This window comes from Hippoglossus stenolepis, chromosome 24 (assembly GCF_022539355.2).
Source record: "Hippoglossus stenolepis isolate QCI-W04-F060 chromosome 24, HSTE1.2, whole genome shotgun sequence".
NCBI lineage: Eukaryota > Metazoa > Chordata > Actinopteri > Pleuronectiformes > Pleuronectidae > Hippoglossus > Hippoglossus stenolepis.
This window is the reverse complement of record NC_061506.1, coordinates 3,499,257-3,526,750: the sequence shown is the minus strand read 5'-3', so window position 1 is coordinate 3,526,750 and position 27,494 is coordinate 3,499,257. Positions and strand designations below refer to the sequence as shown.

Below are 27,494 nucleotides of genomic sequence, written 5' to 3'. Positions count from 1 at the left end.
GAGGGCAGGAGGGCCAGTCGCCTTTGACTTTAGATACAAACGTTTCTGTGATTTGGCTGCCTTGTCTTCTTCAATGCTTTCGGGCCACGTGAGGGTTCAGCTTAGTTCATCGGATAAGGACAGATTGTGAATTCTTGGCTTTTATTAAACAGTGAATAATGACTGGGGCGTCTTTCACTGCTGACAGATGTTCGTTGCAGGCTATAAAAACTTCCATTAAGATTTTATTTTCTCTGCACAGTTATGTGCAATGAATAAGACTTTCAATTGCCTAGGTTTGACTAGGCAATTACGAAGATGATGAAAGAGCTGTGTTAGAGTTTCTTCTGCTCTAACGAGTCTATAATTCTCGGTATAATTCTAGCGGCGAACTTGGTAATTTTCAACTCTATTAAAACCTATGGGTTTGAAGGTGTCTTCTTAAATTTGCCTTTTACAGCCTCTTGCATTTTGCATGATACATTGACCTGCAGCATTGTGTGAATAGATTATTTGGCCCTAAAGTTTTTAGAAATTCTTTCAATTTGTCATGACAATACACTTTTCCTCATGTGGAGAAATAGTTTTGAGGCCTGAAATAATTTTACCAAAGTCTTAAGTTCATATAAGTATTGGAATATATGCATAAAATAGTAGATACATGTGAAATTTAGTTTTGTAAAAAGGCTCTTTGAGTAAAAGTGTTGCCTCAGCCTGTCACTCTACTTTCTTGACTGAGATAAAGTGGGACTGAATAAGGATTTAATCAAGCGTCATGGGACATGTGCAAATGATAAATGAGCCTATAACAGTGTCAGCGGCTTCAGCAGCTGTAAACCTCGCTGTTCTCTCAGACGTTTTCTCAGAGTCTGTCTGGCCTCCACCCAGAAGGCAGGGGGACAAACCAATCCCCTTATTATACGAATGCTGAACAGATGATGTGAGTGACACTCTCTCTTCATAGGCTCGTAACTCCCGTTCTGAGTGACCTAAGATCTTGTGGATGAAAAATGGCTTTTGGTTGTGTTAACGCTGAGGTTTTAATAGAAAGATCTACACATTACGATTTGATTTCCGATTATCGACTGACCTCACAAGTTAACCATCTGATGTCTAAGGAAGTGTAAACGTTGATGGTGCATTAAGCCATGGTGGGTTGCTGTTGAGGTCAGGTCAATATGCGTCCACTGAAGCTGATTTATCCCCCCCCCCCCCTTGAGAACAAAGGTGCTAATTGCAGAAAATCTGCAGAGACGATAAGGCCTTTGCAGCAGTCCCACCAAGAAATGACCAGAATTTCCATTAAGCCAGATGTATTCGACTGAAATAAACTATGAGACCATTTTAACATCAAGCGTCCTCATCATGAGGAGAAGTGAGGTACACAACCAGTCTCGGCTTGATCAGTCATGCAGCTTTTAAGGGCATTTCCTATGTTCTCTGTGTGTGATGCTGTGTAGCTTCTATTACTCTGCCTGTACATTTCCCACTCCATCGTGTGACCTTTCCATCCATGTAAATTTTGTATGCAAGTCACGAGACAGGTGTTTGCTGCAGTCATATGGTCACTTCCAAATGCCACCCCTCTACACCCAGACTCTTGCTCCACCAGTGAGTGATTAAAAGTAATTAACTTAGTCTAATTACTAATCAGCGCTGTGTGGTGTCTGGTGCTGCCTGTGTGTGTGTGTGTGTGTGTGTGTGTGTGTGTGTGTGTGGGGGGGGAACGCACAGCACATGAAAAGTGTCACAGGGGTGGCCGTCAACAAAAATCAGCACCTGCTCATATGAGCCCGTATCAGCCCCGTCAGTCGAGCCTCCTCTGACCCTACCACGAGTGAGGCCTGATATTAGCCCAAACCAATCGATACTCGGGTTCATTGCCACCATCCTCACCCATCGATTTTGCGGCAGACCTCCTCGGCAAACTCATCCGTCAGCAGCACGCCCATGAAACATATAATACACCATCCATCCTTGTCCTCACCCATTCGCGAACACATCCATCCATCTGCCCCGAGCTCAGTAATCATGTGAATCATAGCCGCTGCACTGTTTTGGTGGCAGTTATCAGATCGATGTTGTAATATTCTGTGTGGGTGTGTTTGTGTATGTGCTCAGTCCTCGGTCATATTTATGTGTCCATGTTTGTGTTGTTGTTGCTGGTCGTATGATGCAATTACCAAACAACTTAGCAGCTCAGTCTGTCTGCTCCCCCACCCTGAGGTGCAGTTTGCATAATGCATTAGAATTTAGATTTTCCGTGGCTTCCAGCAAACCTTCACAGAAACGTCTGCGAGGGCATCTGGCACCTACAACACATTATTTCCATTTCCATGTCTTGAGGCTTCTTTCGGGTAACATTCATCTGAGAATTAGGTGTGACCCAAGAATTAACAGACGTAGTTTCAGCCGAGGAATTTAAATCTCCTCTCCCAGGTTGAGGTATGCCGAAATGATCCTCTGCTGCAAACTTCAAGCTTTCCCTCTGGAAACTCCAGACTGCTATGAATGTTCGCCCCGACTCAGGTTTAATGAACAAGAAAAAGGATTAGAGCGTGTTCATCCTGAGAATGGAAGATACCGTGCTGGGGGGTTGGGGAGAATGTGAGCATTTGTTCGGTTACTTGACTGGTAATTAACTCGGCAGAACCTTCCCAGAATCACGGCGGAATCTCCCCCTACTCAAACATTCGGCTCTCTAAAGTGCCAAGTGTCAGGGAATGAAGTTTAATCAGCACGGCTGTGTGAAAACTCAACTATTACAGACTCACGGAGGCAATAACTGGAAAATATGACTCGTGCATACAATAACCCCCCACACACACACACACACACACACACACACTTTCTTCAATACACACATAGAGAGTATACCAGTTCCACTGTGTATTTAATGCATTTGCACAATGAAAAGGAGGTTTATGGGTTTCATTGGTGCATTTAAGCTGCTACTGATGTTTTAATTTAGAAGTTAGAATTCACATAAACAAGTGGTATACAACTGTGTGCTCCTAATGCAAATACCACAACGCATGGGAGAGCAGGATCTATATTTTAACGTGTGTTTTACTACTGCAAGATGTTCTTTTTGATTATTAACACTTTTGAAACATTTACAGAATGTGACAAGTATCTATTGGTAGAACAGCTATCAATATTAGGGTCTGTACTTATACATGGAAAGAATAGAAGTGCTTAGAACAGACGGATGAAACTAGGAAATAAAAAAATGGATCAAATTAATTAAAAAGGAAAATAAACAAGTAAAACAAATTAATAAGGACACACAAAACAATGCCAAGCAACAGCGTATGTCATCACTTAGTGATCAAACACAGCGACAATGCAGGAAATGTATCCAGGACCTGAATCCTTCAGCCTCTCCCAGGCCCACGTCCTGGTGTAGCCCACAGCAACGTATTCTTGATTTGTTCCATAATTCTTCCTTAGAGGCCAAACAAATTGGTCCATCACAAGTGCTGACCTCAGATCAGCGGTGCCCTCCCCTGGCAGTTATATAACAGATGGTCAAGTGGACCTGGACTGAAACGTTGAAAGGGTTGATGAATTCTGGCCTCGTGCTCCAGGACAAGAATCTAATCCCTCAGCTCAGCATGCTCAATTCTCTAGAGATGCCTTCGACTACCTGCAGCTGTGCCATCAATCAAATCCCAGGACTATCAGCACCATACATCACCTGGAAGTGCATTTCCCCTTCAGTACAAATGTACACAAGCCGCCATCAGTCTTTCTAAGTGTAGGGGTTTTAAAAAGATCACTCATTTGAAAAAGCTGTGTGGTTCTCAATTGAGTGAAGGGGTCTTTATTTTCACACAGGCGTCACCCTCTAATGGGGCTCTATAGGTTGAGCTACTCATCTTCATGTAGCCGTGCCCAGAAAAAATGGTATAGAGAATTGTGCTCTGCCAAATATAATGAGCCAATTGAAGCCTGTGGGGTAGGAGGCAATAAAGTCTGACTTCTCATGCACTTTTTATGCTGGGTGGGAAGAAGACTATATCATACTTTCATTCATGTTCCTAAAACAGACCTCACTGCTAAAGTAAATGTCAAAATTATTATCTTTATTCATAATCACTTCTTAAAAGTGTAACATATAACATCTTGTTTGTTCAATTCATATAAATTACAGTTTTATGAGGCGTTATGTCCCAGAGTATTTGGAAGGTGGAGCAGCAACCTCCCTACACACCAGCTGATATGGATTTTTGGGGGCTGATGCTGATGCAGATAATCGGGAGTAAAACGATTCAGATACTGATAAATTGGCCAATCCATATATTTATATGAGGGTATGATTCACTTTCTTATCTGACTCTGCAGGAAAAAATGATTCCCTTTAAAACTGAATCCCTCGGTGATGTGTCTCTAAATCATCTTCCGTGTTTTGAATATCCTCTTTGCAAAGTCCTTCTTCTTCAAATCCTGCGTTTTGCCAGTTTACTTTGCAAAACATTCTCCAGAAGTACTTGTAAATAAATAATGCTTAGTTTTTTTTCTTCTTCTTCTGCTCATTATTTTTTATTGTTTCTTTTGATTATTCGTCCTTTGTGCTGTTGCTGGGAAAGAGAGAAGAGGATCAGATCTCCCACATCTCTGGGTTCCTCATTTCCACAGTCGGTATGAGCTGGTGCTGTGGCTGGGCATGACTGCCTTCAAGCGTCAACAAAAGAAAAGCCCCCCCGTGTGTGATTGGGTCTCTCAGTGTCTGTGCTCGGCGCTTGAAAGAGACGTGGGGGTGTGAGAGAGTTATTGTGTGAGACTCGTGCATTGCCGGTGCACTGTTCGGATCTGCATGTGTCAACTGTGCCACCCACCACCGTCTGCTTGACCAGAGCGAGAGGTTGACCGGTCGTGTTCAAGTGATCAGAAGTCAGGCAGGAATGTGTCATTGAACGAGTGGGCGGACTCTCCGCCCGGCGATTTGCAGGAAGGCTGACTTTACACACGCAGTAACGACTCATTGACAAAAGCCAACATTGTGATTCAGATTCTAAAGTAACAGGTGGTAAATCCTAACAAGTCGCTTTGCTAAGCACATCAATACGTATCTCGAACCCTGCATATCCTTTCATATCCCAAATGTTGGCTCACAGATTTAATTTGGTGGATAATCATAGCCTCCGTTTGGGGAAAACTACTTAACAGATTACAACAAAACTTGCAGTATGGGTCAGGGAGGAAGCCATCAAATTCTCAGATCCAGCTATGTTTTGTTTTTTACATTTTCCCTGAGCTGTCTGAGTGAATTTGGGGATTTATTCACACTATTAGAGTTAAGATGTCCTCTACAAGCATAAGTGACACCAGATCTGACAATATGCTTCATCATGTCTGGGTCCTGGACTTGGGTCTGATAAATGACTCCATGTGTGAATTGATTGTCTCTCTGCAGCAATAAACGAATCCTCCTTTTCGCAAACAGCTCACATACTTCTAACATTGCACAGCAGAGCCTCTCCGACTGCTCCCAGAGCATAAAAGGCATTCAGTTGTCTTTTTGTGAAGATGATGTTCTCTTTGTTCTTAAGTATCTGCACAAGTCTTCTCCTTTGTTCTGTTAGCGCAGGCATACGATAAAGCCGTCCTCCGCTTCTATCAGACTCCACATCACATCCCACACTAAATATCTCTTTCTTCTCTAGGTTGCTAACAAATAACACAAAATCCTTCATCTTTTAGCTTCTCATAGCTTTTCACTATTAAAAGGGCCAAAGATTGGATCATTGGTTTGCAGCAGAGACCATCACGAAAGGCTGATCCAGCAGAGCGGAGGAGAAATTGCTCTCGACTGAGCCATAGTGCAGTCCACCACTGAAATACTTAATATGGTTCCTGTAAATTGAATTCGGCCATGGTCGTAGGAGTATGCATAATGACTTCCTCCTGTCAATTGTGATGCAAAGCCACGGCTCAAGCAGGATATGCTCATCTCTCGTGCAGGAACAATGAATAGGGATAAATATGTGACGGGGAAATGGTGGATTGAAGACGCTGCCTCGTGCAGCGATACAGGATCACCGTGGTGAATTCATTCCCGGGGGGGCTTCCTTTGTAGCTGCTGGTATGGGACTATTAATGCTATTTGTGTCACCCTCAGGACAACGACTGGGATTCTCACTGAGCTTCCTCCCCCTCTGCAGATTATGCATATTCATACATGCAAATACCACTTGGCCTTGGATCGTCTGAAGTTTGACCCGAGTTGAACCCCACAGAGACAGTGTCCTTGGCTAATAGGACATGTCTTTTAGTCCTCTTACACCCACTGACAAAGTGGTGGTGATAGACCTGTTTGTTGTTTGTATGATTTAAATGATCTAAATGAGACTGAAATAATAAAGTATATATATAAATATAACTTAATGCAGCACAACTTATATGTTTGCTGCTTTTGGCAGATGACGATGTCGGGTCTTAAAATCAGGAGTTTTGGCAGAGCGGAGCAGCAGCTTGGAAAGCGGGCTGCGTTTCAGTCAAAATTACCTTACCAATTTTGTCTTACAACAGCAAAAGAAAAACACATCAATGAAACCAGCTTCTTTGGGAATTCATCAGTATCAGAATACTGCATATGTGAGCGCAGAGTAGGAGAGAAGCAAACACTAGACTGTATGCAACTGAAACAAAATGAACTCAAGAATATGCCAATTTGTGTACTTAATTGCCTTTTCCTTTCTGCAGGGATCTCTGTCAGCATCTCCACCTTCAGCCTTGTGGCCATTGCCATAGAGAGATACAGCGCCATCTGTAACCCGCTGAAGTCCCGCTCGTGGCAGACTCGCTCCCACGCTTACCGTGTCATCGCCGCCACATGGGTGGTGTCACTGCTAATCATGGTGCCGTACCCGGTGTTCAGCAACATAAGGACTTTCCCCAAGGCCAACGGCACTGTCGGTCACATGTGTCGCCTGGACTGGCCCAGTCATCAAGCTGAACAGACCTGGTGAGTACTGGTGGGACATGTCGCTTCATTGACAAAGCAAAAATTAACAAGCAGCAAGATCCGTTCATTAGTTTCACTGATCTCGCCTGACTGGTGTGATGTGTTCGATGACGAGGCCTGCTCGCGGTTTTACAGCGATAAATCTGCCATTTAGAACAGACGGAACTTATCACAAAGTCAGGGCAAACTTCAGAGATTTCATATGCATGACAATAATTAGCCCGACACGCTTCCCCGACCACAGCAGCTACCAGGGAAAGATAAATGGAGGAAGTGAATACAGGCTGCATGGCTCTGCCTCCAAATATGTGGAGCAACTCTGATTTGCATTCAGTCCAATTGTGTCATTTACATAAGCATTACCATGACAAACAGATATTAACTGCGTTTGTTGAAGCCACTTTCTTTTGATCGCTTCCAGTTGGAAAACAAACATGCATGCTGACGGAGTCATTTTGGCAAAGTCTCCAATTTCTATTACAAACTTACTGTTCTCAGAGCAGTAAAGGGAACAAGCATGTGATTGCCCCTGTGCTACGTAATCTACCTAATGATGTTTGCTTGTAATGCTATCCATTAGCATATATAAGTTTAAGTACACTCAGCAGTTTAAATAATACACAGGTAATAGGATTTATTTCTTGCCATGGGTTAGATGACATCAGTTTTTTGAAAGCTAATTAGAACATTTAATCAGTGTCTCGTTAACTATTATTGGGGTGCATTCAAATAAGTGTATTACCCAAATTGTCTTATTATTACCTTTGAGGAAAGCTAGGAGTTTGTGTAGGGAAATATGAGAGAGATTAAAGGTATAAAAATGATGGAGAAAAGGTCATTATTGGAATGAGCCCATGAGCAGAAGCTGTAAAAGTGGTTACAGGCGCGTCGTCTGAAAAATGAGTGAAATCATTAGGTGCGAGTCGGTCATTTAAGATGAAAAAGGTGAGCAGGCAGCTCCTGTCCAGTCTTAATTAGAGAGGGTTTGAAATGGATCAGGTTTTAGCGTAGCAGGGGACATTGCAGAGGATGGAGGAGCTGGAGAAATAAAGGAAGTGGAGGTTACATCATTTGACAGCTACAGAGCACCAAAGCTCTGAAGATGGTGCTGCGAGGATGCGTGTTACCATTTTGCCATCAATTTAAATTATAATGATTGTTCTTAGGCTCCCGACTGCACGCTGAGATAAAGGTGAGACAAAAGCTAATGCAAAAGGTCAGCAGAGTAATGATTGCTGCAGCTACATTGTGGATTGCTCTGCATTGGTAAGTCATCCGTCCAATCTACACGCCCTCTGAATACCAATAATTGCTGCTTTGTTGTAAGAGAAGAACCCGAAGTAGATGGATATGTTTGAGCATCTCGGGATATACCACTCAGGGACTTTCCCGGATCTCCCCATGAACAACTTTCTGCAGGACGGCGCAATTAAAATGAAGAAGAAGCCGAAACGCGCCGAGGACATCGCTTGACTCGACAGCCTTTTGTGGTCAAACTCTCTGAAGGATTTCTGTTTTCTCTGGCTGTCTATCAAACTCTTAAGCTTCACTGGGAAAGACAAGGCAGTGGGAGACCAGTTAATTAGTCTGCTCGGTTGAGGAGGAAGAAAGCTCGGATGTCAAAAGTCCAGACGTGTCACAGAGCACGAAGACCTTTCAAGTTTAAATTCACAGTTTCCTATTTGCCCATCATGGCTGCCTTTTTAAATTACCCTTAAATTAGGGGCTAAAACCGAGTCTGTGAGGAGGTAAGACCTCTTTCATCTCCCTCTCACCGTATGGAAATCACACCTTCTTTGGAGCCTAATGAAGCAGTTGATAGAGTTATTGAAGCATCCCGTTTTAGACTGAAATCACAGCCTGAGATGATGAACAGATGATATTGAGGCGCCCAAGAGCCATAAAGTGGTTAATGAAGCAATTTCTTCAAGTCAATGACAAATTTGACCATTTCCAAGTTGTATAATTGTGATGGTGGGCATTGATGATTTCATGCAATTTCACATACAATTTAACGTACTACATAATGATGACATTTTAATAACGATCAAATATAATATTGTGTTTAAGCAAAGATTTGACCTTCAGTTGTTGATCATCTACGCAGGTCATCTATTCTGTCATTTCTACGATGAAGCACATATATTAGCCGACTTTCATTTTGGCCTTTAAATGTCTCAACCACATTTTATGGTCCAATATAAAATCCCATTTAAATTATACAGCTCTCACTGCATACCCAGCCACCAATTGGCCTGCATTATTAACACTTTTTAGATATATTTCACATCAGAAAGCTCAGCATTAAGAAAGTATAACCTAGATCACAGCTTCCCTCCGAAGACTCAGACTTTGTGTTTTATGCTATGGTGCTTTTTCTTTCAACATCGACACACTTTGTATAAAACTTTATAACTACAAATATTATCAGATATCCAGGTAAGTATATATTCTAAATATCAAAATGTAGAAATTTGTGTCCACTTCGATTGGATCTCATTTTTCTTGGGTTCGTTTAGATTGGATCTGACTGTTTTTGGGTCCATTTTTTACATCATTAGGGCTTAAATGTTAATGTCAACCTTTTCCAGGTGATAATCACTTGTGTGAGGAGTGAAAAGAGGAAGCTCTGTATGTTTTGTTCATGGGCCTCAGCAGCTTCAGCTCCATCTCTCTGGGTTTCAGACTAAAACCCGCTCAGAATTGCACCAGCAGCTTTTCATCTGGTGTGTTCCCACACTCCTACATGTTCACCTCCTGACAGCCTTTGTCTAACAGACTTTCAGTATCAAACAGGCAGCTGATGAGAGGCTCCGACTGAAGCCGTCTTTTGGAAGTGATAGAGAGCGGCTGCACAGAGTTCACAGGGTTGCCCAGGAAGACATTAGAATATTAGAGGAATAATGAAACCCCCGTCTCTTCTTTCCCGCTGCTGACGCTTTCATGTGCACGGCAGACAGCGGTGCTTGAGAAGAGCATGCTCTGATTATGGGGAATCAAAAGGGACATGTGGCCACAGATGGTAAAGATTTGATAGGATCAAAGTGAATCTGTGCAGCTTTTTTATCTTATTTATTCTGGGCTCACTCTGTAGTTTTCTCTTTTTGAATAATTGCACCCACCCTAACCCTATTCAATTGACACACTGATCTATACTTTTGTAATACCAAGTAGTCTCTTATGCAACTCATTTGCAAACCAGATTATAGTCATGAAGGATAGAAAACACACTGAGTGGTTTGACACACGGTGCCGAGAGCATCTGAGCCCTTGTGAATTTTTTACACGGTTGACGAATCACCTCTGTCCATGTTTTGTTCAGTGTTTTTGCTCTTTACTCAGTTCACTTCTTTTTCTTTGAGGTGTCATCAATCCAGGCGCTTGAGGGAGCCATGGTCATTATTCTTTCTGTGCGAGGGAAGAAATGGAAGGGAGCACACAGCCCCAAGCTGCAGAGAGTTATATTCCAGCGTATTTAACCATGTTTGTTTGGTAAAGAAGTCATTTTGTGCAGCAAATGGCTTGTAAAAAAAAAGTTGTTACATCTTTTACTGTTGTGAAATATGCAATTGCGTGCACTGTCTCAAGTACGTCAGGCTGTGCTCATGTGATGTCCCTTTGTTACCGTGTGTCAATATGCACTGTGTCACTGTGTCAACTGTCAATATGAAAACAGGTAACTTTGTTAAGGTTGTGTTGAAAACCGTCTCTGGGTTAAACAGGACGGTCACCACCCTCTTAAAGAAGATGCTTTGTAGTGTTACACCTGCAGACGCTCACTGATCCAACTGGTCGACCTAACTCGGCAAACTTTGCACAAACTAATGTGCACTAATGTTACTGAGGATACTTTGTGAATGTCACTGCGCATAATGTTGGAAGAGAAGAGAGAAGCATTCAGCGTCTTAAGAGGCAGCTATTTCCCTCTGAGTTAAAAATAAAAGCTGGACAGTGACAAAGTGAAACAAAATCATTAATCAATAATAGTCAGCACGGGCGTATAAATGAATGATGCAGCAAATGTTGCACCATGTAAGGTTTTAAATATATAATGAATAAATATTACTGAGGCCCTGAAGTGCAGATTATTACGACAAATGGAAAAACACAACAACAAATCACAGCGACATTCACCTTTGGAAAACAACATCCAATTAACAACAATCCTTATCAATAGCAGGTACAGCACTTTTGTGTTAGAAGTTAATGTTGTTGTGTTTCCTTATTTGCCATTGTGGTGGTATCTGATTCCTTGTTGTGTTTTCCCATTTGTTGTTTTGATTTGCACTTCTGGGCCACTATAAAATATGGAAGAATTTAACAAAACACGTTACATTTCTCACACTATATTTTAAGGGGAAATATTGCACTTTAACTTTGTAAACCAGGAGTTACAGTGAATGTACAAGGTATGTACAGAACCTGAAACATAAAATCTGTAGTTAGAACATCAGCTAGAAAAAACAAATATTCTAAAGATAGAGACAGAGCAGGTGTAGAGGAGGGTTAACCTGCGCCTGGGATTCGCAGCATCTTGTGCCAAACAGGTAAAGAGGACTGTTAGGGAGGGGTCAGCCATCTGCAGGGCCTCTAGCACAGCACCCACATATGCATGGAGATGTTTGATGTAAAGAAAAACACATTCAGTTATTCAATGGTAAGTTTTGCAGATAGTTGTTCTGCAGAATCTCGAGTGTTTGATCGGTTTGGTGCAGCTGCTTCAGCTCAGATTCCCTCTTTCTCTGTCTTCTTTTTATTGACGGCTCCCTCCTTCCATTCTGGCTGTTTTTCAGGTATGTGCTGCTGCTGTTCACTCTGTTCTTCGTCCCGGGAGTGGTGATGATTATAGCATACGGTCTGATCTCCAGAGAACTCTTCCGAGGCATGCAGTTTGAGCTGGGCCAGAACACGGAGACCTCCGGTGAGATCCATCATGGATTCAGTCCAAAAAGCAAAAGGCTTTTTGCTCACATTGATTTAACGCATGCTGGAGATGAAAACATATATTTCACTCTTTATAGGCCTGTGTGAAGCTGCAGTGAATCACATTAGAAAAGAGAGGAAAAACTGGATTCAATAAAAGTGTGGTAAAAAATCCCTCAAATATGAAATCAGGCACTTTCAAACAGGCACAAACCACCATTCATAGTCAATATAGATACATTAATAAATGTTAGTAAAGGGAGATTTTGTAGATGACATATTTTGTTGCTACCTGCAGGTTCTGCACCTGTTACCAAAATTACCCCCCCTCTCAGCCTGTAACAAAGCCTGTGCTACTTCTTTTCAAGCCTGTGTGGAACTTCTCCACAGCGTTACAGCAGAAATATGTTCCCTTCAGGTGAACTACAAGTGCTGTGTGCAGGAGGAGCACTGGTTTCCATGGAGTCCAGTAAAGTGTATGATTCATCAAGGTTGAGACGATCTAAAATAGCCTTCAGGAGGGAATGTTAATCTATCGCTAAGCGTCATTTATTATTTCTCTCTGATACAGAAAAATAACAAACTTCCGTCCTTGGCTATGATTCTGTTTTTCAACACTCCAATCCAAGGAAAAATACAGAAAAACAATTAATTTCCCAACCATATTGTGAACGATGCCTTTGATACTGTTGTTTATGATGTTTTAATCACTACACTTCAAGATTCAGTCCCCAACAGCTCCTGTTGATTTTCCTTCCACTCCATATGAAAAGTCTTGTTTTCTTCCATATGGAAGAAAACAAGACTAAGGGAAAAGATTTAATGACAAACCCCTGTAGTGTATCTGTAATTGATTTCCCCTCTTTGATATTGATTTCCCCTTCATGCAGCTGCCACTAACTAACACTTTGGCCCTGACCCTCCACAGGCCAAAAAAACGGTGTAGGCAGGGCGGCTGCGGCAGGGACGAACGATGATGACGACGGCTGCTACATCCAGGTGGCTAAAAAACCCTCCTCTGCTGTGGAGCTCCCCACCCTCTCTGCCCCGCCTGCTGCCGCCCAGGCCAAGCCTGAGCGCGCCCGCAGTAATACCTCGGAGGCCAAACTGCAGGCCAAGAAGCGAGTCATCCGCATGCTGATGGTAATCGTAGCGCTCTTCTTCATCTGCTGGATGCCTCTGTACTCAGCTAACACTTGGAAAGCCTTTGACCTGAGGTCAGCCTCCAGAGCGCTCTCAGGAGCGCCCATCTCTTTCATCCACCTGCTTTCCTACTCCTCCGCCTGCGTCAACCCCATCATTTACTGCTTCATGAACACACGCTTCCGCAAGGCCCTGGGTTCCACCTTCGCCTGCTGCTGCAACAATTGGCTCTGCCGCAAGTGCTTCTGCTGCAGGAAGAGAGAAGCAGGAGAAGATGGCTTCACCGCCACCTCCATGGCCACGACGATGGCCACCTCCATGTCCAAGATCAGCTACACCACCGTCAGCACCACCGGCACCTGATGAACGAGCCTGGCGGAGAGCTGGCTGTCACAGCAGTGGTTGTCGGACAGCGGTTACTGCGTGCACCATCTGTTCTTTCAATCTCCCGTTCAAGTTCCCGTTCTCATTCTTCATATTACTATGTTCTGAGTCATGCCCTGAGTAATATCCCTTCCCTCATTCATGAGATCGTTTCTAAAGGTCTTGCTCAAATTCTGTGTGCATGATTGCAGAATAGGATGGCGGGGAAGCGCTCTTCTCTTAAATTGGCAGCATCCACTTTGTTGCACCCTGAACCGAACATCAAGTGCCTGTGCTTTTTGTGTGGCTTTCAGCGTGGTGGGTTGTTCACTGGCTGAGACGGACATTTTGGTGGGAACGACACTGAAAAGACAAATCCTGGGTACATAGAAACACTGTCTTTATGTTCTGACTGTGCCAAAGGTTATGTTCTGACAGACGGGCTGATGAACACTGAGGAATCATCGACTCAGTAACAAATCAGCTTGGATTTCAGATCCTTTTTTGTTAAATATTTTTTCACCTTCATTCATTCAGGGTATCTCTCTCTCTCTCTCTCTCGCTCAAATTATTTTATTGAACTTTGCACAGTTGGCTCTCATGTTTTTGAACTCAAAGAAATCATCATTCTTGCCTTCCTGTGAGAAAGTCTTTTGCTCTTATTGTGGTATTTTGCTTTTCTTTCCTGAAAGTATACAACACCAAAAACATTCCATTTCCTGTATTTGGGTGATTCTGTTGGCCTCTTACTACTGCCGGGATGTTTTGACCCTCGTGCGGAGCCTCTTTGTGATTCAGGGGGAACATCTCCGTGCATCTTTACACTGTGTAATCATCTTGAAGATAAACATGAGACTGTAATTTAGCCTTATCCTGGCAGGCATAAAATAAGAAAGTCAGGTTTAGAGAACCAGGCTGATCCACCCTGTGTGGATTTTTAAATCTCCTGCCCGTGCCTGCTACAAAGAGTATTTGAATGCTGATGCAGACATTAATATTCATAATCCTTATTAATGTGTCAATTAGCAGTTAGCACATAACCCACCCATTAAAAGCTGATTGTACCTGCTTGTTGCTCCAGTCTGCCCCTCCTACCGACGACACAGGAAAGTGCTCCAGTCAAACACACCTTTTCTGCTCCATTATCTTTGTCTTTGTACTCTCTGCCTTCCACTGCAGCGCTGCCAATTATTCCAAGCATTACCTAAGTACAAAGCCCGTGTTTCCAGGCTTAGACTAACGAGGTGTTTCTCAGGGGCCCTCTCCCGCAGAGCCAACCTCATGGCTTTGCCTTTGTGAAGCTGACAGCTAATGTCTCCCCTCCCTCTCTATCTGAGCGCCTTCAATTCTTTGATACAGTAATAATAACAACCCTGATTGAAAAAGAACCTTTGCACAAAGCACGTAGCTGAAAGGGGAACCGGGAGAATCAGACAAAAGAAGATGGTCATGCAAAAACAGAACGAAAGCAAACTACGTCTGAGGCTATTAAATTGTAAATTGATCATCATATCTTCCAGCAGAAAAAAACTACAATCCCTGCTTTTGTGTTTAGCCATTTCACACAGGGACAGTGAAACTAGGGGAATCGACTTGTGACCATGCTTCAGCTCTGCGAGAGCCTGACAATGGCCGACCGAGAAATTCCTCCGACGACAAATGACGCACGACGAGGTTGAAAAGCGATGCAGCTCCTTAAAACGAGTCAAATCAAATCACTCGGTGTATGCCTGGCTTTAGCTTGCTGCTAGTTTCCTGATATACATTAATTTGGCAGTTTATTAGGAACACGGTTAATTCAACTGGTCAATTTTGAGGATGTAGTCGGGGGTGTTATTAATATGTTCTGCGTTATACAGAAATTGCATTTATGCAATTTCTGTATAATTTATGTAAATTGCATACGTCTTTTTGCCAGAGTTGCACGGCCCATTAGGAATAAAACCCCAGATAAGTAATAACTCAAGTTTCCCTTTAAATGCCTCTTGAAACATACATACAGCAGTTTTTTAATTTATTTAAGAGTTGTAGATAAGATGACAAATATTGAATTATGCCAAAGAATGTTCTCATGATAGTGTCACAGTGAATAACTATAAATCATCCACATTTTACCATTGGCATCTGCAGCACAAAAATGTCCTGGATTTGTTTTAAGCAGTGTGATGTAATACTTTTATCCTGCATACGTTGGATAAAAGTATTACTTTGAAAGCTTAGTGCTGCATCCCCAACCACTTTTAAGTTTGTTCCTCTTTTTCATGTCCTCCCGTCGCCCAGCACTCCCCCGTCCCTGCACCACCACCCTTTCATCCTTTTTGCTGCGGAGGCGTACGAATACATGAATGACAATAGCGTGTGGGTGACAGCGAAGATTTGCAGACGCAGGCACTGTCCGAGAGCAGTTTACAGGCGGCAGCATAGGAGGTGGCAAGTTCGTCTCACAGACGGACAGTTGGCACACAGAAGATCCCGGACTGGGCCCCCCACGTAAACACTCTCTGGCAGCTTCCAGACGATAAGTGATTATCATGCCTTTGCCAGCGCTTGGTGCTAAACCTGTGAATTTATGGCTTGAAGGTGTTTTTTTATTCTGTGTCCTGTAGATTTACATCTTCACGGAATAAATCTCAGTCTCTGCTCAAGTGCATTAAGAATTAACAGTGCAAAAACGTAGCCCTGCTCAAGTTCTGGTAAAAGCCTCCCAGAGAGACTGAGACATGCTCTTAAAGATGAACTGTTTTTATTGAATTTTATATCTTTTCTGCTGTTCCCCTCAGCAGGTTTAAACTTGCATTATTGAATAGAGAAAAGCACCCACTCCCAGAGCAGCTACTTTCTGTTTTACTTTAATGCGTTTGCCCCCTGTTTCGGATGCCGTAGAAATGATGCCGCTGCTAGTGCTGATGTCTCCTTCCTCGCTTGAATTCCCTCTGTTATGTGGCCAAGATGGCGTCAGGGTGAGAATTTATGTCCAGCTTTACCATTTAAACTTTGTGCTATCATGCACTCAAAAACAAGTGTGAATAGGGGAAGTGCACTAATTGAGACGCAGCAGATGTATCCTGAAACAAACAGCGGGCTGCAAAACAAACTGATTTCTGTTGCAAGTTTGCATTCTCTTAAAAAACTACTTAAAATGCTATTCCAGGGGTGAGAAACCTAATTCTGACCCTGTCCCCAAACAATACCTGATGCTAATTGAAATTGGAATGAGATGGAGGCAAGGGACCGTGCACACAGTTGGTTTCCCCCTTATCTCTACCTCCCTCAATAAGAACCCAATTAGGTGCCTTAGGCTGCTCATGAGGAGGAAACCGCAACACATGGAGCATTTTCATGATCTCGGTGCACAAAGAAAGTGAAAGCACAAAATATAAACTGCAGTGTCATAGTTCAGCTTTCTCCAAACACTGCCCCCCTGTAGGAGCCTGCAGGTGGATGCTGGGGTGAGGTGGGGCTGCAGGGCAGCAGAAGTGGTGCAGGGCAGCACAGGCATTGACAGGCAAAGAGAGAGATGGATAATCTTTGCAGCTTAAGGAAACAAGATTTTTCAAACTCTTCATGCTGCTCATTCTGATTTTGCTCTTAGTTAACCTCTGATTTGTAGGATTTTCTTTTTTAATGAAGAATCACTTTCTCCAAGGAATCTCAAGGTCACCTCTAGCTTCCAAAATCCTTACCTAAAAATGCTAGTGGTAATTCTTAGTTCCTGAAAAGTTGACTTATACAAGTAACCAGATTTTCAGCCAGCAGCCAAGTTTGACAAAGGTCTCATAAGTAAATTAGGAGTTATTTCTCAATAATTTATAATGGCTTCCTGGAGGAAGGCTGCAAGTAAAATGTGCCTCTGATGGATATTTTTATGTTGTTCCCTTGCAGAATAATTCATAATTATAAAGTGATTTTTGTAGGTTTGCCTCAGGCACAGAATGACATATTTTGTTTTGGCCCACAGGTACTGCACCCTGGGTGTTTCACAAGATGTGAGATGTCAAAGAATCTGCTCTCATCTGGTCTTTTTCATGTTGGTATTTTTTCTCAGCTTGACAAGTTCTGTAAAAAAAAAAAGGGAACGTGGTAGATTTCTCTGCTCCTCCTCCTTCTCCTCTAAGTTTGGGAAGAGTATGTAAGAGCTGTTCTTTTCGAGACGCTTCTTTAAAGCCTTCTGAGGGAATATCGAATGTTTTATTGTGATGTCAAGTTTAAGTCTCGGCTTCAAGGGAGAAAAACCTACAAGTAAACAAACTGAGAAATCCTGAGGTGAAGAGTCGGCGCAGAGATGAGGTGATGAAATCACATATTTAGCTCTTTTGAGCATTGGAAAGCCTCTGAGGCTGGAGCTGTCCGTGTTCGTGCGTCTAAATGCGCTAAATGTTTACTGAAGCAGTCTCTATGGGTCTGCTGAATTCTTTTATATCATTTTACCACATGTGGTGCCTGCTTGTGCTACATTATAATAGCATAAAATATGTAATTGTCCGTCAGTTGAGCAAGAAACTCGTTTAAATGTGAGGTTATCGATGTTTGTGATGTTTTGCTTTCACTGTATCTTCTGTGTGATGTAATTATTATGATGCCGTCTTGTTATTCATGGTTTGGTTCATGGTGACTGGCAACACATACGGTGTTTTTCATGCTAAATGTCCATTATTTAACACAAAATAAATATTGGGGTAAAAACCTGATGTTTTGTGTGTGAGAGAACCTGTTATTAATTCAGTAAAAATAGGTTTCTAGTAGGAAATTTTACCAAACGATGAATGTAACCCTGAACTAGCAGCTGTCCACTGAAGTCTGCAACACTTTTTCACCTCAAGCAGCAGAGAGCTGGACTGTGAATAAATATTTTTGCACTCTTTAGACCTGAGACAAGGGCAATGAATAATAAAATAGCAACAAACAATAGAAAGTAAGCTCAGCCAGCGAATCGCTCTGGTATGAATCAAAGTCCTCGGGGGATGAGAATTCCTTTGGAACTTCAAATCCACAGTTCACCGGGATGAGGATGAGGATGAGGATGAATGCCCCAGGAGTCATCTCCATGGCAACGCACCAGGCCCCTACTTTAATCTGTCATCTCGTAACGGAAAACTGGAAAAAAAAAAAACACAGTTTGCGTTTCAAGCTTCAGAGACGTGGATCCGACCCTGTGGAAAAACAGAAACTATTTTATTTTTTCTCTCTCAGTTGTATCGCCTGTGAAAAAGTCCACGCGGGCTTTCAAAATATTTTACACAGTCAGAGCCCACAGTGGAATACGCCATGTGCCCTGAATATTAATGACAGGCAGCTCTTCTATTTCATTTTGTAATGGCTTTCAGTTAGCTGCTGCTGTCTGATGCCATGCGTATGTTTTGTGTCATTTTAAATCATGGGGGGTTGTTACATCGTAAGGTCTATCAATTTGGGAGGAAATAGAAATGACTTGAGAAAGGTTTTTTATCATTCGGCCTGTCTGCATTTCATTGTAATGTACGATCATTACATTATATTTCATCCTAATAGTTTCTACAGAATAATAACATTTCCCTTGTCTTGTTTTATTATGGGTGTCATTAGTAAATGTGCAGTCAGCTGGAACATCTGGAATTCTTTGGCTAGTGTTTCCTGTTTCCTGCTCACAAGTATTTTTAAAGCGGCTATTGTCACCGTTTTTAAATTATGAATGGTTGAAATGACTTTGTGTAATCTGAGAAATGTTGATAGGATAAAGTGAATCATCACCTGTCTCTTGTTCCCTCAGCTCCGTGACCTACCTGCTCGTTGTTGTGATTTTACAGACTGCAACTCTAACGTATTGGTTCACTGTTGTCCCTCCAATCGCATCTATTTTGCAGCCGCAGCTGTTTCGAGTGAAAAGGTTTATCTCCAACCAACTTCTTCAAATTAATGAGATGATAACATGTTGACAGCTTGCTTTTGCTGCCACTACGTGTAACTGGAATCGTGCAAAATGCCAACATGAAGTCAATTTCTGCATTTTTAAAAACAGGTCCTGTGAGCATCTAAAAGACAGAACGTGTCCCTGGTGCAGTCCTCAGTCCCTTTTGCCCCATTGAGCTGCTCTGGTCTTTAACTATAACAATATCCCAGGACAGAGAGAAGCTTTGAAATGCACTGCTTTGTGACGACACAGAGGAAATTCACATTCTCATGGCAAGCCACTAACAGTGCAAGATGCATCCTAATATGTTTCCAGCTGTGTTTCCTTTACTTAACCATTCAGCACCTGTCGGGCTGCGGGGCTGCACACTGTTGTTAACTCATCTGTAATCCCAGGCAGCAGTGTGTGTCCCTGGCCCTGCATGCTGCTGGTGCCCATACTGTGTTGTGTATACCATTAGCACATTGACTCCCACACCATTTGTCATGGCTGCCTTCCGCCACAAGGCTGTGTAATGGAAGTCAACAGCGGAGAGTCGAGTAAATGGACACGGCTTCTCTGTTGCACCCCCCCCCGCCCGACTCGCCACCATCAGCACCACCCGACAGAGCAACACAGACAGCTCATTTATCTTCTTTCCAATCTCCTACCAGGTGTTCCTAAAGACTCGTTCCCACATCCAGCACATTTCTCTTCATCCCCTCATGTTCTTCTGCCTTTCATCCAGAAAACCAGCCTGACCTGCAAGTTGAAGCGGTGATATTCTCTGTGTGTAGGCACAGGTTCTGTCATTTGCGAGCTAAAAGAGCATACATCAGGATCACTGTATCTAACCCTAACCCTAACCCAACCTAAAGGGATGAAAAGAAAATCATAGCTGGTGTTTCCCTTTTACATTTCCTCCTTGTACAATCATTGGAGTGTTTTGCTCTGGACGTTGCTGCACAGCTGATTCAATGCAGCATCTAAATGTTTCCTATTTCCAGAGGCCCGAGCATATATAGAGGTATTTTCAGCCGAACACATGGAGCATTATTTTTAAAGGAAGCCAGTGTGCGCAATAAAAAACCTTCGGGGCATGAATTATTATTCCTTTTTTTTCTTTCTGGGCAATTCATACCCCTTCCAATGTGAGCAAAACATGGGGTGCTTCAAACTCACTGTGTCCGGGGAGGCTAATTCACATATAATAGCAGCTTTTCAATTCACGCTTGGAGTAATACAGATCCAAAGGGTGAAAGGTGCATTGTAGAAGGTCACCTGGCAGAGAAAAATAGTTTTTTTCCCAATTTTAATGTGTAAAAAAAAAAAAAAACCTTCAGCATCTTTCACTGAGGCTTAGTGCATCTTTATCCTCGAATGAAAGAGACAGTATCACTCTACCAAATGGGTTTGTCTCTTTTCAAACAAGCTAATGCCACTGGTGCTGTTTGTTCTGTTTCTTCTCTGCAGTTAAACACACAGAAGTCAAATGTTAAAGCACAAAACTAAATATTGTCTTTTGGTTTGCCCCGTGAGAAGATCTGAGACCGATCCCTCAGTGGTTTGACGCTAAGACAACAACAAAAAATCTTGTCCGACAAGTTTGTTTAACTCAGTCAATCAATTTGGATGTGCAGCCTGATGAATGATCAAATTGACGCTGTGATGAATCAGTTGTCTCATGTCCGGCGACTTGGCCTTCTCATGGCCTAAATCACACATTGCTAACAGTGCTGATGGCTCATTGTGGAGAGAACACCTCGTGGTCTCCGCTCCCACCTTGAACAGCCAGAGGAGACAGATGTATCACAACCATTAGTGTGATGGCCTTCTGATTTTCTGCGTTTTTTCCCCCTGGTGAGGGCTCAGGTTTTTATTTGTGTGATGTTCCATTTAGTTGCTAAGTAACTGAAGTAAAAAAGAGCAGTCTCCATAAGAGTATTGCTTATGAAAACACATGAGCTGGCCCGCCTGGTTTGAGACGGTGAAGAACAGAGAGGGGGTGGTTACATTTAAAGTAAACATATATAGATATAAGATATGAGGGCCTGAGGACACGGACTTCCAATATGACAACTTGTGGGAATCTCCTCTCCCAGTGTTTTTCTGCTTGCTGATGGGAGTGGCACAGTGTTGCATTACCTCCAGGCTGCCGGAACTAATCACTTGGCCTGTGTAATGGGAAAGTAATGAGATTGGACTTATATGTTTTTCATTTGGCATTTGCCTCGTCGGTCCTGACAACCTCCAAGCCAGGAGCAGCAGCCTGGCAAGTGTTGCGCATTAACTTCCCTCAGCAGAGGGAAGTGAAGAGAAGTGTCATTATAGCAGGTTTATGCACTGATCTTTGGCACGGCACAGCTCGTCTCCTTCACTCCGTGTTTGAGCCAATACAGCAAAAGACAGTTCAACCTTCCAGTGTTAGTCTCTGAGAATCACACTTTAACCACGATCATCCCGAGCAGATGGGGGACGTCCTCTGGAGAAATCTATTTCTGTTTGTGGGGTTTTTACGCTCGGCTCTCATAATCAGTGACAGGCATGGGAACCCCATAAATTTCTATATAGACTTCGGTGAATATGACTGCTATTACCCGTATGTTTTCTCACACATAGGCTCTGACGTTTTATATAATAAGCACTCACATGTGTAACATAAGCAGCCTAAAAAAAGACTTTGAGTCGACTTACTCAGGAGGAAATGGGTTTAAGAGCTGCACTGTGGGGCAGAAGACAATAAAAAGATTTGAAGATAAATGTAGTGAGGGTATAAAACTGTTCTTGTATTTTCCACATAGCAAACGACTTATGAGGTTTCAGTAAATATTAGCCATTACTGTTCCTACAGTGTTTGAAATAGACTAATATTACCTGTGAATATGGAGACTGTTTGATCAGCCACATTTGAGCATGGCTTTGATGGTCCACAGCTAAAAGGTCGGTGTGTAGAGCAAAAGAAGTGGAACACATTGACCGAAATACATCTGCTCAAAGTATCGCTCTTTGTGTTCCATGGAGAAACGTTTACCTCAGACTGTAAACGCTGTGTGGTGAAAGGAAGACACTGGCCTGGATATCCGCTGTCTCCACTAGAACCATTGCCCCAGAGGCCAATTCGTCTTCAGGTGACGGCCGATGGGCTCCGAGATCGGTTTTACCACCATAATTATTACAGGGAGCTCTTATATTTATTGTCTTCCAAAATGTCCACAGTGGAAAGAAAGAAAAGTAGTGCCACTGTGAATCATTTCATAGACACAAAAAATTGCCACCTGACTTTACTGCTCACCGTGGAGAGAGCTTTATTGCATCTGTTGCACAGGGACTAGTGAGTGAGTGAAAGGGACACATTTTAGACACAGTCCATATCTGCAGCGATGCCAATATTGCAATGAATCCAGCCATGAATTTTGCTCTGCCACTTTCTCATCCATAAAAAACACATTGAGTGCCCACACTGCAGGAGTCCGGTGAGCTCAGTAAACTCCGCTCATACGGCTTTATGACAAATATTTCTTGTTGGTTTGATGCAATTTATTTTTAATGTAAACCACAGTCACTGGGGACAAAGTAAAGAAGAAGAAACAGCCAGAAACCCATCACTATAACATGAACAACACTCGAGTAAAAACTCTCAGGCACTGACAAATGAATCAATACCCACGATGGCCTTATAGCCTGTGGTATCTGCAAGTCGCTGCACCACGTTAACCAACTCTTTTCTCAATAACTGATAATGTGTGTCATCATCATCATCATTAACTCGATCTTTACAGCATCAGTAATCATTACAGTGACAACATGGAGCGCACCAGTGCTCTCATTTGTGAAATTACCTTCTGCTTAATTGTTCGTAAATAATCCCTGCGTACAGGAGTGTGATGTATGTGGCTCCCAAATTAAAATGTAAGCTTTTCAGAGTTATTCACGGAACTGAAGCTAATTTCCTCCCATCTTGACATCAGGACCGTTTTCTAATCAGGAATACCCAACTGGATTGAATAATTATGCAGCTGCACACCCAACTTTATTACAAAACCTGCCTGCGAGACTGAGCACACACAACACAGCTTACACTGGGAACACCTCAGGTTTACATACACAATGCTAATCGGTTGGTAATTTGATTAAGTCTTGCCTCATTTTGGTAATTGTAATGAAAGAAACGGTCTTGGGAGCACAGCTGGACACAAACGCTCATTTTGAGCTAAGGTAAAAATGTACTTTCCATCTGAGCTCATTATTTATTCAGCAGAATCACCTTTATGTGTTCAAACAGTGGTGAGAAGGCAAGCTCTAGCTCCAGGTTAAGTATAGATCTTGTTTCGTAAACAGAGATCTGTATACACAACATGCACCTGTAGCAAAAACATACGTGGAACCATATTGACATTTAGAGACTGTGTACTGATGCAAAGAAAGGCAGCAGGACACTTAATCTACAGTTAACAAAAACACACAAAGTAACCATCAATGGCTCAGTGTGAATCATATTGCTAAAACCAAAGAAATCAGCAGATCAGATTGATCCAGTAATATTTGGGACTGTGGCACTTTTCTGTGCATGCGTCACCGCTGAAATGTCTGTTAATGGAAGGGAAAGAAAAACATGCGACTCAGTCATGCTGCCCACATTTCCTCTGCTTTCCGATTTCCCGCTTGCCAAGGCCCAGCACATTGGTGTCCAGATTGAGGAGGAGAGGAGAGACATCATCTGTCATCCTTGCTGACACCTAATTATGAAAATGGTGAATTTGAGGCCACACCACATGGCACGGACGGTACAAGGCCGCCTGCTGCTGGCTCAGTTCACAGAGCGGGTCGATAAACCAACATGGGCAGTCAAAGGATACTGCTTTGGCTCAGTAATGTGTGTGTGTGTGTGTGTGTGTGTGTGTGTGTGTGTGTGTGTGTGTGTGTGTGTGTGTGTGTGTGTGTGTGTGTGTGTGTGTGTGTGTGTGTGTGTGTGTGTGTGTGTGTGTGTGTGTGTGTGTGTGTGTGTGTGTGTGTGTGTGACAGAAACAAAAAAAGACTTGTTGAAGTAGAAAAAAAGGCATTACAATGTAAAATAACATCACAGAATAGAAACACCATAGAATAGTAAAGCTATTTCACCCTTTCAACCTTTTTTCCGTGTATGCGGTTTACAGATGATAATAATAATAAATAAGTGTTTCAGTAAAGTTTTAAGGTTTCCTTCGATAACCCCTTGTTCCTGACTCTCTGGAGGGCCAGGGGAGACACCCCCACCACCCACATACATACAAACACCCCAAGACACCCACGCACGCTCCGGTTATCAGCCACGGTGAGGGTCCGAACCAGCTCCTCACAGCTACAGAATCACCAGACTACTGTCATCTGACTGAGCTACTTGACCCAACACAAACAAAGATCCTCTCATGAAGCTTTCAACTGTCTCATCAGACTGTTTGACTTCATAAATTCACTGGGTCCCATAAGAATTGAACCCACGACTCCAGGTCTGCAAGTCCTTCCTCTAACAGACTGAGATACCTGACCAGACACACTTCAGCCTCTGTCTCTGGGTTCTTGGCTCTTTAATGTGAGTGGAGGACTTCACCAGCTCTGAGTGTTTGCATTGGGGGCTGGACATAGAAGAAGAAGCTTCTTAAAAAGAAATGACAGGTGTCTGACCAAGTAGCTCAGTCTGTTAAAGGATGCACTGCTACACCTGAGGTCGCTGGTTCGATTCTTATTACAATCTGTTCTCTAAGAGGCTGAGCTACTTGACCAGAGACACACAAGCCTCTTTCTTTGAGTTCTCAAGTCCAACTCACTGACACTCAGTGAAATTATGAAGTTATACACATGAAAGACTTGAGAAGCCAAAGAAAGAGACTTGTGTGTCTCTGGTCAAGTAGCTCAGCCTCTTAGAAGATGGACTCATAAGAATCAAACCAGCAACCTCAGAGGTCTAAGTCCTGCTCCAACAGACTGAGCTACTTGGTCAGACACCTGCTGTTTCCTTCTTAGAAGGTTTTCTTTAAAGTCCAGCCCCCAATGCAAACACCCAATGATCTGTTTAAGTCCAACGCTCTATACATATAGAACGTCCGTTAAAACTTTGCCATCATCCTGTAGCGTAGAGGAAAGGCTACAGGTCTTGATGGCAGAAGGTTCTTGGTTCAAATCCGCTGAGTTTAGCTTTAAGTTCTCTTGTGTAGATGTACTCTTCATATAGTACGTCCGTTCATTTAAAGCCATCATCCTCCTGCAGTGTAGTGGAAAGGCTACAGGTCTTGATAGCAGAAGGTTCCTGGTTCAAAACCTGCTACAGTGAGCTTTAAGATCTCTTCTGAAAATTGTACTCTACATATAGAACGTCTGTTAAAGTAATGTCATTGTGCTTCTGTAGTGTGGAGGTAATGCTACAGGTCTTTGGATCTGAAGGTTCTTGGTTCAAATCTGACAAAGACACTTTACCATTCTCCCATGATCCATGCAATTTAAAAGAATTAATTAAAATAAAATATACAAAAAGTGACTTAATTAAACTTAAAAATAAAAAAGACTTAATTACACTGTCTTTATTGCACTCCGCACAATACTTATAATACTTATATTACTAAAAGTATATATTGCTCTCATGCTTCGCATGGGAGAATGCTTTTAAGCTAGTTGAATAGTTGCATTCTCCCATGCTTCGCATGCTGCGCATGCGAAGCATGGGAGAATGCAACTATTCAACTAGTCATGGGAGCCTTGTTCCTTGTTGCCTTGTTCTGGCAGGAGACACATTGTTGGACTCACCCTGCGTGAGGACTGGGTTCATTCATACAGCTATGCATCATCCACCTGCTCCCCTACACTCAACACTCGACACCCTGCTCCAAAGCCAAAGCCAAGGCCAGCCAAGGCCAGTTTGGCTCTGGTCAGATTTGAACCAAGAACCTTCAGGAGCCAAGTCCTGCAGCATCTCCTCTAGGCTAGTGGAGGTCTCCTTTAGTCCTTTGAACAGATGTTCTATTTGTCTTGTTCATTTGTATCATGTTAACAATACAAAATTGCCCCCGAATGGATTTGAATGGGAGAATGGAAAACTGTCCGTGGCCAGATTTGAACCAAGAACCTTCTGGTTGTAAGACCTGTAGCGTTTCCTCAACACTGCAGAAGGACGATGGAATAATTTTACCGGACGTTCTATATGTATAGTGCATTTTCACAAGAGAACTTAAAACTAACCTAAGCGGGTTTTGAACCAAGAACATTCTGCTATTAAGACCTGTAACCTCTCCTCTACGCTACAGGAGGACGATGGAATTGTTTTAACGGACGTTCTATATGTATAGTGCATTTTCACAAGAGAACTTAAAACTAACCTAAGCGGGTTTTGAACCAAGAACATTCTGCTAGCGAGACCTGCAGCCTTTCCTCTACGCTACAGGAGGATGATGGAATGTTTTTAACGGATGTTCTATATGTACAGTGCGTTTTCACTTGAGAGAACGAGTTTTATGAGCGTTGGACCCAGAACATTCTTTATCCTGACCAAGTTGCTCAGTCTGATAGAGGATGGACTAAGCAGTCTGAAGTGGTGGGTTCGATTCTTATGACCAGACAGACAATCCTTTCTCTTTGGGTCCTCAAGTCTTTAATCTGAGCGTTGGACTTCGACAGATCATTGGGTGTTTGCATTGGGAGCTGGACTTTAGAGAAGAAGCTTCTAAGAAGGAAACAGCAGGTGTCTGGTCTAGTAGCTCAGTCTGTTGGAGCAGGACTTCAAGCTCTGAGGTTGCTGGTTTGATTCTTATGAGTCCAACTTCTAAGAAGCTGAGCTACTTGACCAGAGACACACAAGTCTCTTTCTTTGGCTTCTCAAGTCTTTCATGTGTATAATTTCACTGAGTGTCAGTGAGTTGGACTTGAGAACTCAAAGAAAGAGGCTTGTGTGTCTCTGGTCAAGTAGCTCAGTTTTTTAAAGGATGGACTTTCATAAGAATCAAACTCATGACTTTCAGTTGCAAGTCCATCCTCTATAGGACTGAGCTACATGACCAGACAGACAATACTTTCTCTTTGGGTCCTCAAGTCTTTAATCTGAGCGTTGGACTTCAACAGATCATTGGGTGTTTGCATTGGGAGCTGGACTTCCATCATCCTCCTGTAGCGTAGAGGAAAGGCTGCAGGTCTCGCTAGCAGAATGTTCTTGGTTCAAAACCCGCTTAGGTTAGTTTTAAGTTCTCTTGTGAAAATGCACTATACATATAGAACGTCCGTTAAAAG

The 27,494-nt window shown here is 42.7% G+C and overlaps 1 protein-coding gene across 1 annotated transcript in view; it reads left to right on the top strand.

Moving 5' to 3' along the window:
- LOC118103602 (cholecystokinin receptor) overlaps nucleotides 1-18,066 on the top strand; it is a 32,724-nt gene extending 14,658 nt beyond the window's left edge. The window contains exons 4-6 of the mRNA XM_035150693.2: nucleotides 6,688-6,949; nucleotides 11,743-11,870; nucleotides 12,801-18,066. Of these exons, the coding sequence (XP_035006584.1) occupies nucleotides 6,688-6,949; nucleotides 11,743-11,870; nucleotides 12,801-13,378 (968 nt within the window). The 3' untranslated portion in view covers nucleotides 13,379-18,066. The remainder of the gene's footprint in view (nucleotides 1-6,687; nucleotides 6,950-11,742; nucleotides 11,871-12,800) is intronic.
- The last annotated feature ends 9,428 nt before the right edge of the window (nucleotides 18,067-27,494 follow it).